This window comes from Marmota flaviventris, chromosome 4 (assembly GCF_047511675.1).
Source record: "Marmota flaviventris isolate mMarFla1 chromosome 4, mMarFla1.hap1, whole genome shotgun sequence".
NCBI lineage: Eukaryota > Metazoa > Chordata > Mammalia > Rodentia > Sciuridae > Marmota > Marmota flaviventris.
Genome location: NC_092501.1, coordinates 34,458,117 through 34,474,949, shown reverse-complemented (window position 1 = coordinate 34,474,949; position 16,833 = coordinate 34,458,117). Strand labels below are relative to the sequence as shown.

At 38.2% G+C, this 16,833-nt stretch overlaps 1 protein-coding gene across 3 annotated transcripts in view; it reads right to left on the bottom strand.

Annotated features, from left to right (window-relative positions):
* Nucleotides 1-415: 415 nt before the first annotated feature.
* The window catches only part of Ide (insulin degrading enzyme), a 101,905-nt gene continuing 85,487 nt past the window's right edge, over nt 416-16,833 (bottom strand). For all 3 annotated transcript variants that reach the window (XM_027939953.2, XM_071611085.1, XM_071611087.1), the window contains 6 exons: nt 13,490-13,657; nt 11,641-11,913; nt 9,296-9,357; nt 4,021-4,093; nt 3,283-3,350; nt 416-2,670 (listed from right to left, as the gene is read on the bottom strand). In XM_027939953.2, coding sequence (XP_027795754.1) covers nt 2,575-2,670; nt 3,283-3,350; nt 4,021-4,093; nt 9,296-9,357; nt 11,641-11,913; nt 13,490-13,657 — 740 coding nt within the window. In that variant the 3' untranslated portion in view covers nt 416-2,574. The remainder of the gene's footprint in view (nt 2,671-3,282; nt 3,351-4,020; nt 4,094-9,295; nt 9,358-11,640; nt 11,914-13,489; nt 13,658-16,833) is intronic.

Below are 16,833 nucleotides of genomic sequence, written 5' to 3'. Positions count from 1 at the left end.
GAGAGAAGCCCTTCCTGCCACCCAAGCTCATGCCACATCTTCTCAGCCCACTTTCTTTATGTCCATGACTGTCTGCTTTTATATTTGCTATCCCCACTACAGTGTAAACTCCATGAGGGCAAAGAATTTTCTTTCTTGTTCCTTTATATCTAAAATGAACATTAACCTTAACTTGACACATAGTAGTTGATTAATAAATATTCTGGGGAAAAAAGAGAGTGGGAAATTGAGTCATTTATTTCAGCAAATCATTGTTTCCCAGATATACTTTATATATGAATTAACTGCTTTCCACATTAGGAATAATGAAAGCAAGGAATCTTGTCAAATTGGGATGTTGAAAGATAGGCTGAGGATTGGTTTAGGATTTAGTTCACTAAAACTTGTAGAAATAATACAAATGCAAACTCCAGAGTTTTAATTCAGCCAATTTATTGTAAACAGGAAAACCCTAGGACTCTATCATACTGGCTGTGTCACATGCTCTTTCACATCAACTAGTCAAAACCAAGTCCCCAGTAACTAATAACTTAATGTGTTTCACAAATCTCATCTGCTAAACATGGAGTAAATAGAAGTATCTGGGGTAGTCTGTTATTGCTCATGGACTGCAGCTGGGATCCATTTAAATGAATCCATTAGTATGCCTGAGTGACCCAACAGTAGCTCTAGATCCCATTTGGAAACCAGAAAGTGCTGGAGCACACTAAACAAGTGCAGGTTCATGGAAGACTACAAGGAATTGTTTTCAGATCTCTTCAGGTGCCTTTCCTCATACAAATGACACTTGTAAATTTTATTCTTTTTTTTTTTTTAAAGAGCTAAAAGTTACTCAATAGCACATAATTTTCCACAGAAAAGGTAGGTGGATTTTCATTTACTTTTACAGTGTTGGATTTAAACACTCAGGACAAATTTTAGATTCATCTTGTATATATTTGCAGTTTGATGAAAAGCTGCATAGTCTACAAATGCATGAGACCAGAAGGAAGTGATAACTTCATACACCTTCTGATGGACCAAGACAGCTTCACACAAGGAGGCTCTTGAAGTTAGATAAAAAGACAGTTACAGCACCACATTGACCTGACAATAGAAAGGGAGCCCTGCTTTTGAAAGCAGTCTCCTAGGTTGTGACTAGTATCATTCTTGCCCCAAATTGAGATAATTTGGAAAATGGAAAAACCTAAGATGTGAAAAGACATGACTCCACAGAAAGAAGTCCTGGCAAATCAAGTCATAAGGGGAGGTTACATTTCATTTGAAAATGCCATTCTTTGCCTGAGTTAGTGGACAACAGGACCACTTACTATTACTAGTGCCTGTATGTGGAAATATATTCACAATTTCTCTTGAAGCAAGTTTTAATAATAGTAAATATTTCAAAACAGCTGTTAAATCTACAATAACAATTTCACCTAAAATAGTATCTCATGAAAAAAATATTTTTAAAAGTCCACTCCAGTCATCTGTATGTATGTTTATATTTATATATTAAAAAAAATAACACTTAAGGCAAGATCAGACTGGTATCAACGAGGGATTTAATCTTATGGAACTCACTACTTAAGAATGCATATCTCCAAAAAGGTGGCTTTGTATTTGCTGCCTTTTAAATTCATAAAGGGGCAAAATATTGTGGTTCACACACTGACTGCAATTTCACTGTAGTAAAGAGTTAAGGGTGGTAACAATAGCTGATGTTGGAAAAGCATGTCACACACTCAGTAGAATCTGAAGTTGACTCTATTTGTACTTGTTAAGTAAATACAGCAACATGTTGATGAGAAATGGTAAAACTGACAGAACACTGCAAACCAACTATGAACAAGAATGGCAATATAATTCAGTCAAAAACAAACCACAGTAATCCTGAGAAATTCACTTTGGGACAAAATTGATGTAGGGTAAATCTGTATTTCTAGCACTATAAATAAGTAGGGTATTCTAGATTTTTCCAGCATTTTGCTAGTTGGAATAAAAAACATGTTCAAATTTTATAAAAAGATTAAAACCATGCCTTATATAACCAGCAATTTCACTAATAAAAGAAAATGACATTGCTTTGTGCATTATCTGCCAAATGTAATGTTCTCCATTGATTTACATGAAACCATCAAGTAGAAAGCAAATTTGAAGATCAATTTTTAAAAAGGTAATACCTTTTTAAATGTTTTAAAGCCTTCTATGCCAACCTAGGAGGCTTTTACAAAAAAGCTAACTTTCATTTTCTTCAGACAAGTGACTATTTTACAGAATAGGGAAGAAAGATTCTATAGGAATATCATTCATCATTTTAAGCAGTTATATAAGGGAAATTTCTCTTAGTAATGAAAAGAAAAATGTAAAATATTTGAGGGCATGTATTTTAAAAATATTCTACATCTCTAAGACTCTGTAATTTAATTACTTTGGATTTTTAATATTTCTACATAATGACATTTGACAACTTCTTTTTGTCTGTGTCTCTGATAGTGAACAAGAAACTATTAAAGTGGCCAAGACTGTTTTCCTAGGCTCTGGAAGACTCAGGAATACATCCTCTTTTACTTTCCCAGCAGTGAATGGAAATCTTCAGAGTTTTGCAGCCATGAAGTTAATATGTGGTTTCACAAGGGGAAATAGCGGCAAACCACGCTTGAACTCAGTCATGTTCTGAATCACTTCAGGCTGCAAAGAAAAAAAAAGTTTCCTTTTAGTGTGTTTAATTTAAAAATAGACTGAAGAGGACACCAATTTTTCTTCAGGGAAAGAAAGTACACCATATAAGGGGATACTCCATAGATTGTTATCTGTTGATCTTTTTTTAGATCAGTAGGGGCAAGGGGTCATAGATTGGTTTATGCAAACCTATGGTGAGTATCACTAGTGGGACTCTGGGCCAGCAGGCAGACTCCTGGCTTTCAAATGGACATACAAAGGCTGGCTCATCAGGGTCTGGGCACCAAGGCTTCAGCAGAGAAGCACAAGCTGGTGTGCCCATCTAGCAAGGGCCTGCTCATATTGTCCTTGCCACAGAGGCACTGTGGAAAAGACTAAGAGGTCTCATTCTAATATTCTGGGGATACATGTGGCCAGAGATGACTCAATGCAAAGTGCTACAACTGTTCAAACAAGAAGCAAAGGAAGACAAGGGCAGAACTTAAGTAATCAGACAGTGTAGGGGGAATTAAAGTAGAAGCTCAAACTCCTGGTGACTTGAAACCTCTAGGTCTTATGTGTCCTGATGAACAAGCTCTTTCTAAGTCCTCTGACAGTACAAGCTAACATAATGTTTCTTACTTGTGGCAAGGCTGGTGCTTGTGACAAATTTATATCATTTTGACAGGGGAACTCTCCAACAACAGGACCTATAAGAAAATGAAAGGTTTTAATGCTTTGCTATATTCATATTTGCACACAAGAGCAAATCTGAAAAAAAAAAAAAAAAATCCAAGCCAGATCCAATCAGGTCTAACTCATGTGCATCTCAGATTCTCTCAGGCTGCCTGCTCCCAAGTAATTGATTGCTTGTCCTGCCTTTTGAGTGTCCTCAATGATGGTTAATGATGTTACTGAGGTCATAAAGCCTTGGCTGCAGCAGCAGCTTAGTGCTCAGGTTTGATTTGACAGGATGGATCTCCACACATCCAGAAGGATGCAGTAAAACCCAGAAGGTCAGGGGGGTTAATGGCCAAATAGTAAGAGGAGGAGACAAGTAGGTAAATTGCTGAATCTTGCTTCCCACACATAGTGATACCATAAAGCTTCTTTGGAGTCAGCCCACTGGCAATCAGCTGTGTTTTCCTGTGAATCTGTGGCTACTTTGGCACTGTCACCTGGTACTGTTTTTTTTCCTTCACAGCTTCATTTCCCCTTCCCTCTTACTTTTGCTTCCATAGAGCAGACTCTATTTCCCCTTATCTGTCTACATTCTAATGCTCTATAAGTCATATGGCTATGGCAATGGATAGCCATCATATGATTCAACATGAGCCTAAAACACAGACTTAAAAAAAAAAGTCAATATTTAATACTTACAAGAATCCATTTCCCTGGCAAGAACGTGAACGGATACCTTATGTCTCCTTGGGGCATCTACTGCTAACATTTCCTAGGCAGAAAGAAGAGCGAGGTCATCATTTTCCAAAGGGGTACAAATTGTGATGAAGTGCTGCTGGGTATGGTGAACCACACTTATAATTGTAGCAACTTCAGGAGGCTGAGACAGGAGGATCACAAGTTCAAGGCCAGCTTGGGCATTTCAGCAGGACCCCATCTCAATATTAAAAATAAAAGGGGGTCAAAATGCCAGGCTTGGTGACTCCTGCCTATAATCCTAGCAACTTGGGAGGCTGAAACAGGGGGATAGCAAGTTCAGCAACTTAGTGAGGCCCTGCCTCAAAATAAAAAATAAAAAAGGCTGGGGATGTAGATTAGTGAATGCCCCTGTTCAATCTCCAGCCCCTCCAGCATCCTACCTCCAAGACAAGGTGCGGATGTGGTGGGGGAATTGTGATAAGGTAGGAGGAGATATCTGATGCCTTAGCCAGATGTGATGTTTCACAGACCAGAGAGATCACTGGGCAAGCCAAATTCACCCAACAGTTATTTATGGAGCAGTTATTATAAGCCTGGTCCCGTGTGGCTACAAAGGAAGGCCTGATGATGTTTCACAGCAAGCCTGACCATGGTTGCCCCTGTCCTCTGTTGACAGGATGGCCCAGATGACCCCCACAGGCCTGTTCTGACCTCTCCAGCTTTTTTTAGGGTCTTAGCCCAGGCCTGCCTCCAGTAATATGTAAAACCTCATCTAAGAATGTCTTTCTTTTCTTTTCTCTTTTTGCAGTCTGGGGACCAAACCCAGGACCTTGCACATGGTAGGCACTGAGACACACCCCAGCCCTAAGAAACACTTTTTCCTAGATGCCTCTGTTAATATCTTGTAGAATACCAGCTGGAGCACAACTAGGGAAACGCTACTCTAGATTCAGCTTAAGCAAGTTACATTAGAACATCATCTTTTGTGAACAACTGTAACTAATAATACTTCAAGATGAAAATCTGAGAAACCAAAAAGTACAGAATGTGATAACCTTTTTTTGTAGTTAACTGAGGATAAATACCTATGCCCACAAAACAAAATGGTCTTGAGTGGCAAATAAGTACAACTAAAATTTATTTTGTAACATCAAAGAAGTAAAACATGGGCCTGGGGATGTGGCTCAAGCGGTAGTACGCTCGCCTGGCATGCGTGCGGCCCAGGTTCAATCCTCAGCACCACATACCAACAAAGATGTTGTGTCCGCCGAGAACTAAAAAATAAATATTAAAAAAATTCAAAAATAAAAAGAAGTAAAACATGGGCTGGGGTTGTGGCTCAGTGGTGGAGCGCTTGCCTAGCATGTGTGAGGCACTGAGTTCAATCCTCAGCAAAACATAAAAATAAATAAAAGGTATTGTGTCCATCTATAATATAAAAATAAAGAAACAACACATTCTGATTTATAGCACCAAAACCTTCAACACTACTTATTAAATGCTACTAAGTGCCAAATATTTTAAATACCTCATTCCTATAATATTCCAATCAATTCTACTTTGTAGATAAGGAAACAGGTTTTAGCGCTTAAGTAACCTGGCTGAGGTCACAAAACTACCAGTTGGTGTTGGGGTGGAGCCTGGCTCCACATGTTCCTGTTGCTGGTCCACAAACAAAAGAACCTCAGAAGGAGGTAACATGACTCAGTAGGTTAGCAGACCACTTATTGAGCTGTCTATCAAGAAACACATGCCCTATCCCCAATCCTCTGCTCCTCACTACCCTACTGTAGCTCTCTTTTCATGTACATGAAGACCACCTGAGGTTATAGTTCATATCAAAAACTTTGTTCCAGGATCCCTAAAGCATAAACGCCAAGAGTGAATATACAGGATGGCATCAAATTAAAAAGCTTCTGCACAGCTAAGAAAACAATTAGGAATGTGAAGAGAGAACCTACAAAATGGAGAAAATCTTTGCTAGCTACTCTTTTGATAGAGGATTAATTTCTAGAATACCTAAGAATTCAAAAAATTTTACGCCATAAAAATCAAATAACCCAATTAATAAATAGGCAAATGAATTGAACAAACACTTCTCAAAAGAAATACAAATGGCTGACAAATACATGAAAAAATGTTCAACAGCTTTAGCAATTAGGGAAATACAAATAAAACTATACTAAGATTTCATTTCACATCAGTCAGAATGGCAGTTATCAAGAATACAAATAATAAACACTGGAAAGGATGTAGAGAAAAAGGACCACTTTCACACTGTGGCAGGACTGTAAATTAACACAACCTCTATGGAAATCAATATGGAGCCTCTTTGAAAGATTATGGTATATATGTGTAGTAAGAATTGTAAAGCCAAAAAAAAGTACAGGTATGAAGACATAAATTGGCGTGAATATACTTTATATACAAAGATATGAAAAATTGTGCTCTAAATATGTAATAAGAATTGTAATGCATTCTGCTGTCATGTATTTAAAAAAATAAAATCAATTAAAAAAAAAGATTAGGCATGGGATGGAGGTTGCAGCTCAGTGGTAGAGCTCTTGCTTAGCACATGTGAGGCACTGGGTTTGATCCTCAGCACCACATAAAAATAAATAAATGAATAAAGGTATTGTATACAAAAAATAAAGAAATATTACACATGGAACCACCATATGACCCAGCTATGCCACTCCTCAGTATTTATCCTAAAGAACTGAAGCCATCATACTATTCTGATACATGCATACCCATGTTTATAGCAACACCAGTCACAATAGCTAAACTACAGAACCAGTGTAGGCATCCATCAGTGAATAAATGGATAAAGAAAATGTGGCATATATACACAATGGAGTTTTATTCAGCCATAAAAAAGAATAAAATTATGTCATTTGCAGGAAAATGGATGGAACTTGGGAACATTAAGTTAAATGAAATTAGTCAAACTCAGGACGGTCAGGGTCTCATTTTTCTCTCACACTCGGAAGCTACAGAGGAAAAAGTAAAAGGTGTGTATACAGGGGAATCTCATGAAAATCATAAGGAGATCAGCAGACAAAAAGGACCAGCGGGTGAAAGGTAAGGAGAACTGCTGGGGTGAGATATTGACCAAATTATATTATTATATTGTGTGTATATATGAACATGTAACAACAAATCCCATCATTATGTACAACTATGATGCATGAATAAAAAATGTGGAAAAAAAAGTTTCATATTTTCAAAGGCTATTACTGCAAAAGAGCATGAATTGTTGAGATAAGACAGAGATGCCTTCCTCTACACAAGACAAAGGGAGAAAATAACTTGCGCAGCTATCTATTTCCACCACCAAAATGGCTCAATTCTCACTGCCTAAAAATATGAATTCCAGGGGCTGGGGTTGTGGCTCAGAGGTAGAGCACTCACCTGGCATGCGTGAGGCACTGGGTTTGATCCTCAGCACCACATAAAAATAAAATAAAGGTACACAACTAAAAAATATTTTTAAAAAATGTGGGGCTGGGGTTGCGGTTCAGCAGTAAAGCACTTGCTTATTAGCATGTACAAGGCCCTGGGTTTGATCTTCAGTACCACCAAATAAAATAAATAAAGGTATCGTGCCCAATTACAACTAAAAAATATAAAAAATATGCATTCAAAATATTGGTTTTTGTTGTCAAATTCTGAAACTATGGTGCTACATCCATCCTCTTTTTTATCATTAAGGTGTTGTCAGCTACATTAATCATGTTTTACGTAAGAGAACAGCAGTCTTGCAGTTTTGCAGATTTTGGGGGAAGAGGTGTAAATAACTTCTAGATGGCGTAAGAGAACCACTTTCCCCTATGAAAATTAAATGGGCATTGAAAGTCCTAACATATGAGAAAAACGTGATAAGGCCTTACTGTGCAAAAATCATGCTAATGAGGACTGCAAACAGATTTCTTATGCAGGCAGCTACAATATACCTCTGGAAAATGACATTTTAAGTAAATGATCTCTCCTCTAAAGGGATGTGAAAATGGGATGGGACTGAGTTCCCGATGAAACAGATTCTAATCACAGATATAATCTAGGCAAAATGGCTAGACCACTTAAGAGACAATTCTAAGGTGTTATAGCAATCAGAGTACTATTTTTTTCCAGGCACAAAACTGTTCTATATAAAGTAGTGGTCCCAATAAATTACAAAGATCATATGTAGCATTCAAAATTAGTATAAGTTCATTGCAGCATAAATTTTGAATTTCTGTACTTGACCTGCTATTTATATTATATGACTACTTACTACAAATTTTGCTATTCTTAAGATTTTATTATGGAGGGGAAAATTTAGATGATGTGAACTTCTTTTTTTAAAAATATTTATTTCTTTTCTTTTCTTTTTTTTTTTTAGTTTTAGGTGGACACATTATTTTATTTTTATGTGGTGCTGAGGATCGAACCCAATGCCTCATGCATGCTAGACGAGCGCTCTACCACTGAGCCACAACCCCAGCCCCTGATGTGAACTTCTTAAAGTTGTTCTGGGAAGACTTTAATGCTTCTTTTCTCTGCATGATAAACTTTCTCATTAAGCACAGGCATTTAAAGCTCATAAGATTTCTGAACACAGTTCAAAGGGGAGTAATTATGTATTTAAAAAAGGAGGCACAGTTGCTCCTAAGTAGGTGAAAACAATGTGTAGTTGTCAGAGCCTGGAAAATAATCTGATTCTCCAGTTTTTTTTTTTTTTTTTTGTTCTTCCTCCCCACCAAACAAGCTGAGCAATGTTCTTTGTAGTGGAGTAGAAACAAAGGAACAGCTGGGCACGGTGGCAAACACCTGTAATCCCAGGGGCTTGGGAAGCTGAGGCAGGAGAATCATGAGTTTAAAGCCAGCCCAGAAAAAAAACAAAAAAACACAAGGTGCTAAGCAACTGGGTGAGACCCTGTCTCTAAATAAAATACAAAAAAGGGCTGGGGATTTGGCTCAGTAGTTGACTGTCCCCGAGTTCAATTCCCTGGTACCAAAAAAAAAAAAAAAAAAGAGGGGGTGAGGGAGAGTTCAGAGAGGTGGATTTAGAAGGCAGGAAGAGCCAATGTAGACCTCAGTTCAGAAGAAAAGCAAGACACTACTGGGTTCAATAAGAATTGTCTATTTTTTTCTAAGAGTAATAGGCCAAAATGTGTCAAAAATACTTAAACTCACAAAAGCACCTTCATAAATCCAAGCTGAATGTCAAACAGTAACACAACATATAACACATTTCCTTCACTCAAAATGTAAATAAATATATTCAACTTACCTTGTAGAATTTGATGATGTCTTCCTTGGTAAGGGTCTTTAAATATGCAACTTCTATATTATCTGAAAAAGTAATCAAACAATAGTTTTCTAATATTTTCACATTAAGCAGTCAAAAATACTAATAAACTACAATACATTTCACTCCAAGCCTTTCAAGTATCCAGTTTTTTTTTTTTTTAATACTGGAGATTGAATCCAAGGGCGCTCTACCACTGAGCTACATCCCCAGTCCTTTTTATTTTTTATTTTGAAACAGGGTCTTGCTAAGTTGCTGACGCTGGCCTCAAACTTGTGATCCTCCTACTTCAGCACCCCAAGTTGGTAGGTGATAGGTAGGCACCACCACACCTGGCTAAAAATATATTTTTAGGTGACCATATGCTCCTGCAAGTAGAAAGCGAATAGATTTTAAGTAAAAGTAAGTGGATACAGTGCAATAGGTAAAAACCTTGGTTTAGGAACCAGGCCAGCCTTGGTTACACATCATGGCTCTCTGCTATTTGCTGCTGGATTTTGGGTTAGTCACTTTGACTTTTCTATTTTTATGTGGTGCTGGGGGTTGCACTCAGGGCCTTGTGCATGCCAAGCAAGTGCTCTATCAACTGAGCTTCATCCCCAACCCTCACTTCAACTTTTCCGAGCCTCAGTTTCCCCATCTAGAAATTGGGGCAACTACTCAATATGGCTGTAATGAGAAAATCAAGAAAATGACATGTGATGTTATGCACATGGTAAATGCTCAATAAGTGCTAGATACATTTGTAGTGAATCCAACTTCTAGAAAAAATTACAGGAAACTGAGGCCTCAAAAAGGTGATTTGGCCAAAATCTTCAACTTGTTGATATCAGAATATATACACTACTCAACTCCCCTAACTTCTAGTGTGGCTTAGTGCACTCTATTATTGATCTCTGTTCTGGAGGAAAGGTAAGAGGAAGCTAACAGGGGACTTCAGAAAGCACAGATCTTCCAAATCTGAAAGCTGTGAAAGTTTTAGGAGAACCCTAAAGAAAATGTTTGAAATCCCATGCCTCTAGGGCACTACCTGGCTCAAGGGGATTAATTCATTCTTTTTTTTTGGGGGGTGGGAAGGGGCAGGGGTCTTTTCCACTGAGTTATATCCCCAGCCTTTTTAATTTTGAGACAGGGTCTTGCTAAATTTCTTAAGGCCTCACTAAGTTGCTGAGGCTCTGGAGTTGTGGGATTACAGGTGTGCACCATCATTCCTCGCCTTAAGGGAATTCAATCTACAGATTTTTCATTTTTTCAGTGTTATGGGAAATAGGTACCTACGTATCTGTGCTCAGAGTCTCAGGGGTACACTGATAGAACAAACAAACAAGTGAAATTAGATTTGTTATTAATATACCAATGTGAGTTACAGGGAGATCTAGCTGTAGTTTTGGAGAAGAAAAGGAGATAAGGTTCCTCATAGGAAATTTTTAGGGGTGGATGGGAAGAGAGGGGACAGGGGATTAGCAATGATGGTGGAATATGATGAACATCATTATCTAAAGTACATGTATGAAGCATGAATTGGTGTGAATATACTTTATATACAACCAGAGATATGAAAAATTGTGCTCTATATGTGTAATATGAATTGTAATGCATTCCACTGTCATTTAGCTAAAAAATCAAATAAATAAATTACTGTACATAGATGTTTACCAAAATATTATTACTAATAACAATGTTAAATATAGAATGTTCACATTTTAGTATATGTCCATAATATTTGACATATTTATTTCCATTTTTGGAATGTCCAATATAGGAAAAAGTCATTAGTACTTAAAGTATTTGTACATGTTTATGGATATTAAAATGTGGCTCTGCTATATTTGATCATGAAAAGTATTTAAAGCAATGTGTACATTATTATTTCATTTCACCAAAAAGCTGTATTTGTTAGAAAATACATTTGGAAGAACTTAGAATTAAACAAAGATTTTTTAAAATTGTGATATTATTCCATGCTACTTTTGTACTTATTTATTTAGTTGTAGTTGGATGCAATACCTTTATTTCACTTATCTATTTTTATGTGGTGCCAAGGATCGAACCCAGGGTCTCCCATGTGCGAGGCGAGCGCTCTACCACTGAGCCACTATCCCAGCCCAATGCTACTTTTGTATTTTTTATTCATCTAATTAGTGTGAATCTTAAATAACAAGAAGGTTTCTTTAAAAAAATAAATAAATAAATAACAGTTCTTTTAAAGTGCCATCCCTACTCTACTGCCAAATCACAAAATATACACCCTTTTGTAGAATGGCCTCAATGTTCTCAAATTTTACATTTAAGTGCCATAATATGTTGGGGTTCTAATTTTACCTTACCTCTGTCAAAATTGTATTGCTGGGAGATGATTTCTCCCCAATATTTAGCACACTCTGCAGATAATTTCTTTGGTTTGTCAAGTCGACGAATTGCTAATGCCTGAATATGTTTTTGGAAGGCTTCTTCTGTCATGTCCTCTATGGACTTTTCCATAGTAATTAAGAAAGCTTCCACTCTGCTTTCTAGGTAGTGTGGTGGCTTTTCTGACTGGATGATGAAGCGCAAGCCCTGTATACCATTAGCTCGACGTGGCCCACTGAAGACAATGTAACCTAAAACACAAACATCAACCAGTCAGGATCTTGGCATTTGAGACTTAGGCCACTTTTAATCTTTTGGAGCAATAAAATCTACTTTAGAATTTTAGATTATCTATCCTTGAAAAAATATTAAGACAGTCTCAGTTTCTAAAGACAGAGAAGAAGAGCTCGCTGAAGACTAGTTAGAAAGTTGGAGATGACTTTTTCTTCTTTGGGAAAAACAAAACAAAAAAATCTACAAACAACCCCATTCATTATTTGAACTCACATTCCACCTCCTCACTTTTTGTTAGTTAATCCCCTTCAATCTAAGCTTAAGTAATTCGCATTCCCATGACATGCTGTACTCATTTTCATCCCTATCTACTGTCCCAGTTATCTGCTTTTAGTATCTAAGTTCCTTATATGAACCTGGCTCTACCACTGCATTTCTTATTAGATAATCCATTCCTGGACCTACTCTATTCAGACTGTAACTCTACAGAGACTGGGCTAACTAAAGGTTATACCTCCATTGGCATCTGGTGATGCCATGAACACAGTGCTTCAAGGACTTTCTAAACTGAGTTCTTGGCTTGCTTCCTTCTGCTGTTCTGCACCTCTGACAACTTCATTGTGTTTGGACTCTAATTCTGAGGAAGTCACTATCTTCAGCAGAGCTTTTATACTTCGAACACTCTTAAAGACTATCCATAACATAACCATTTGTATAGTTCCTAGCATGGCGTTTTAAAAAAAATTACAGGTATCAAGAGAGACTTACCAAATCCTCTTTCACTGGTTCCTCTCTGCCATTAACAAGGGCCTTCTTGAACTTTTTTTGGGGGTGGGGCAGAGTACCAGGGACTGAACTCAGGGGCACTTGACCACTAAGCCACATCTCCAGTCCTATTTTGTATTTTATTTAGAAAAAGGCTCTCACTGAGTTGCTTAGCATCTCACTTTTGCTGAGGCTGGCTTTGAACTCAAGATCCTCCTGCCTCAAGCCACTGGGATTACAGGAATGCTTCATGGCGCTTGGCTTCTTGAACTTCTTTACTCATTTATTAAATCTGCCAGGAAGTCTAAGACTTTTACCAGTGCCTAAAATTTTGCAAATACATTCCGAGTACCTTGTATGTGTCCCAGGTTTGGGATATAGTGATGAATAAGAGAGAATACTTGCCCTCAGGGAACTTGTTTGGTGAATCCAAGCTCCTCTGAAGGGCTGCTTTCTATTTTGCTACTCTTGAGTCTGCCCTCAGCACTCTCTCCTCTCTACCTGAAATGTCTTCTTTATTGACATGTATGTAATATAAATACAGGGTCATCTCATTAAGAAGTGCTTTGATATCTACAAGATATTGACTGCTTATCTATCTTATTTATATGAAGGTGCTGGGGATAGAACCCAGGATTCTGTGCATACAAGACAAGCATTCTACCACTGAACTACACCCCCAGCTTGGATTGCTTATCTTTTAGAAGTGAATTCTCTGTCAACAAGGTTTTCACAAGTCTCTCTTCTACATGTGGAGAATGTTTTCTGAGGACAACTGTTTTTCGTTAAGGTCTATAGTATCTTGCTATTACCCCACTTCCTTCTCACCCAGCTGCTCCTTGGTACGCAGGGTATTGAAGCAAGGCTCAGAGATAATCTGACAGAAAAGTTCTAGAAACATGTTCTCCGAGGTGCTCTGCATGTCTGTTTGGTAGTATATCTCGATGCCACAGTTATTATGAACTTCATTCCTCTGCTGATAAACAAACCATCCTCCTAGAAGTTTCAAAAAGAGAGCAACAAGTTAAAAAATTAATTTAGGGTTTAATAAAATCAATGCTATGTTTACCCATTAATATATGTAACTTTCTGATCATAAAATGGCAGCACTAAATTCTTATCAGAAGAGGGAGGAGAATCTGAGCTGTAAAACCCTACCCTTTCCATTTTCAGACTTTTCATTTATATAACAAATGTCTCCTTCACAGTGCATAAAATTTTTCCTTTTTAATTTTTATTTTTTGATACTGGGGATTGAAGTCAGAGGTTCTTTTTACCACTGAACCACATCCCCTGTCCTTTTTATTTTTTGTTTTGAAACAAGACCTCACAAAGTTGCTTAGGGACTTGCTAAGTTGCTGAGGCTGGCCTGGAACTTGTAATCCTCCTGCTTCAGCCTCCAAGTTGCTAGAATTACAGATGTATGCTACTGTGCCTAGCAACGTTTAATTTTTAAACCATAAATGCTTTCCCATGGAGAGTTAAATGAGGGATTATTTAAGGCATTCATATCTGATCACTTGGCTAAATTGAAATAATTTCCTAACACCTGGCATTTTGAGAATATGATTGATGTAAACTTTTTTTTGTGTGGGGGGGGTACTGGGTATTGAATATAGGGCCTCTTACATGTTAGGCAAGTGTTCTACCACTCAGTTATGCTTTCAGCCCTTTGAGACATGGTTGGGCTAAATTACCCCTTGTTGGGCTCCACCCTGCAATCCTCCAGCCTCAGCCTCCTGAGTACCTGGGATTATTATAGGCTTCTGCCACTGAGCCTGGATTAAACTGGGCTATTTTGGGACTTGAGGCAATGTGGGGCCCAAAAGACAGGGTCCTAGGAGAAGAAAAAGAAAGAAGATGAGCTGGGGCTATAGCTTAGTGGCAAAGCACTTGCCTAGCATGCATGAGGCACTGGGTTCAATCCTCAGCACCACATACAAATTAACAAAAATAAAATAAAGGCATTCTGTCAACTAAAAAAAAAAAAAAAAAATTAAGAAAAGAAGAAAGTAGAGTGAAAGAGTTATGAAAGATTCACTTTGAAATTTTGTTTTTAGTTGGGCTCAGTTTGCCTAAAGATAAATGTTATAGACCTTTCTTTCTTTTTTTGTGTTGGGATGAACCTAGGACCTTGCACAAGGTAAGTAAACACTCTACCACTGAGCAGCATTCCAGCCCCAATACTATGGCTATTAAAAAACAGATCTTGATTCTTCCTCTTTGCCCTATTTGTAATGAGAAACAAACTAGAAGATTGACAATTTCATGATGACTGGGCGTGAAGAAGAGCAGAGCTGTGCTCAAGATATCCCATTCAACAAAGATATTCTGAGGTGGTGTGTAGCTATTTAGAGACAGAGACAGACTTCAGTTTTAAGGACTGCATAGTGTAATAAAAAGATGGTGGTGCACTTTTATTTATTTATTTAGTTGTAGATAGACACAATATCTTTATTTATTCATTTTTATGTGGTGCTGAGGATCAAATCCAGGTCCTCACACGTGCAAAGCAGGTGCTCTACCACTGAGCTACAGCCCCAGCCCCTTGGTGGTGCACTTTAATCCAAATGCAAGAGTAGAAATGCTGAGTAGCTAAAACAGAGGTTCAGAAAACTGTTAGGAGTTTAAAAGTAGAAGTGACTACTTGTAGATAAGAGTCTTAGAAAAAGTTTAGTGGATGTTATAGTTTGGATCTTGAATGCCTCCACTTATGGTTTAGTTGTGGTGCCCCCAAAAGCTTACATATGAGACAAAGCAAGGTTTGGAGGAGAAATGATTGGGCTATAGTCTTAATCTAATCAGTGAATTAATCCATGATAGGATTGACTGGGTGGTAAGATAGAGGCAGGTAGGGTATGGCTGGAGGAAGTGGTTCACTAGGGGCAGGGCCATAGGGTATATATTTGTGTCTGGCCAGTAGAGTCTCTCTCTGCTTCCTGATCACAATGTGAGCTCCTTCCCTCTGTCACACTCTTCTGCCATGATGTTCTACCTGGAGCCCTGAGGAATGGAGCCAGCCTTCTATAGACTAAGACCACTGAAACTGTGAGCCCTTTTCTCCTCTATAATTGTGCTGGTTGGGTCCGTCAGACACAGCAGCAAAAAAGCTGACTAAAACACCTGCAAAAGCTCATGTGTTGAAGGCTTGGCCCTGGCCTGTGGTGCTGCTACTGGAAGGCAGTAGAACCTTTTGGGAGGCAGAGTCTAGTGGAAAGAAGTTAGGTTATTGGGAGCATAGAAGAGGATATTGGGACCCCATTCTCCTCTTCCTCAGGCTGCCATGAGTTGAAGGCTTCCTCACTTACAGGCCCCAAAAGTAAAAGGCCATGATGAAACCTCCAAAACTTGAGCCAAAATACACTCATCCTCCTTCTTTTTGGTGGTGGTGGGAGATCAGGGATTGAACTCAGGGGCACTCAAAACACTGAGCTACATTTTCAGCCTCATTTTGTATTTTATTTAGAGACAGGGTCTCACTGAGTTGCTTAGCACCTTGCTTTTGATGAGGCTGGCTTTGATCTCAAGATCCTCCTGCCTCAACCTCCTGAGCTACTGGGATTACAGGAGTGCTCCACTCCACCTGGCCACCCACCCTTTTTATAAGTTGTTTATCTTGGGTATTTTGTCAATGACAAAAAGCTAACACAATGGAGTAGGTGTTTGGAAGAATGAGTAGGGTGTAGACAAGGTCCATGGGGAAGAAGGGGCTGAGGGGAACACTATTTTAGGAGGATAAAAGAGCTGAGAGAAGAAAAGCACAGATGCTGCATGAATGGGAAAATACCACGAAATGCAGCCAAGAAACATCAGCTCTCATTCTTGGTCTAATATACCTCTCATGATACAGTCTGGAACAATATTAAATCATGTTAATGTATTTTTACATGAAATAGACAATTGTTGCCAGGTGTGGTGACCAATACATATAATTTCATCAACTTGGAAGGCTGAGGCAAGAGGATTGCAAATTTGAGGTCGGTCTCAACAATTCAGTAAGACCCTGTCTGAAAATAAAAAGAACTGGGGATGTAACTTAGAGGCAAAGTTCCCCTGGGTTCAATCCTCAGTAGTAAAAACAAACAAACAAACAAAAAATCATTGTTAATGTAAAAGTTACCCAATGTTGCAAACCCAAATACATGAATAAAATCAATTATTGATGTTGATCC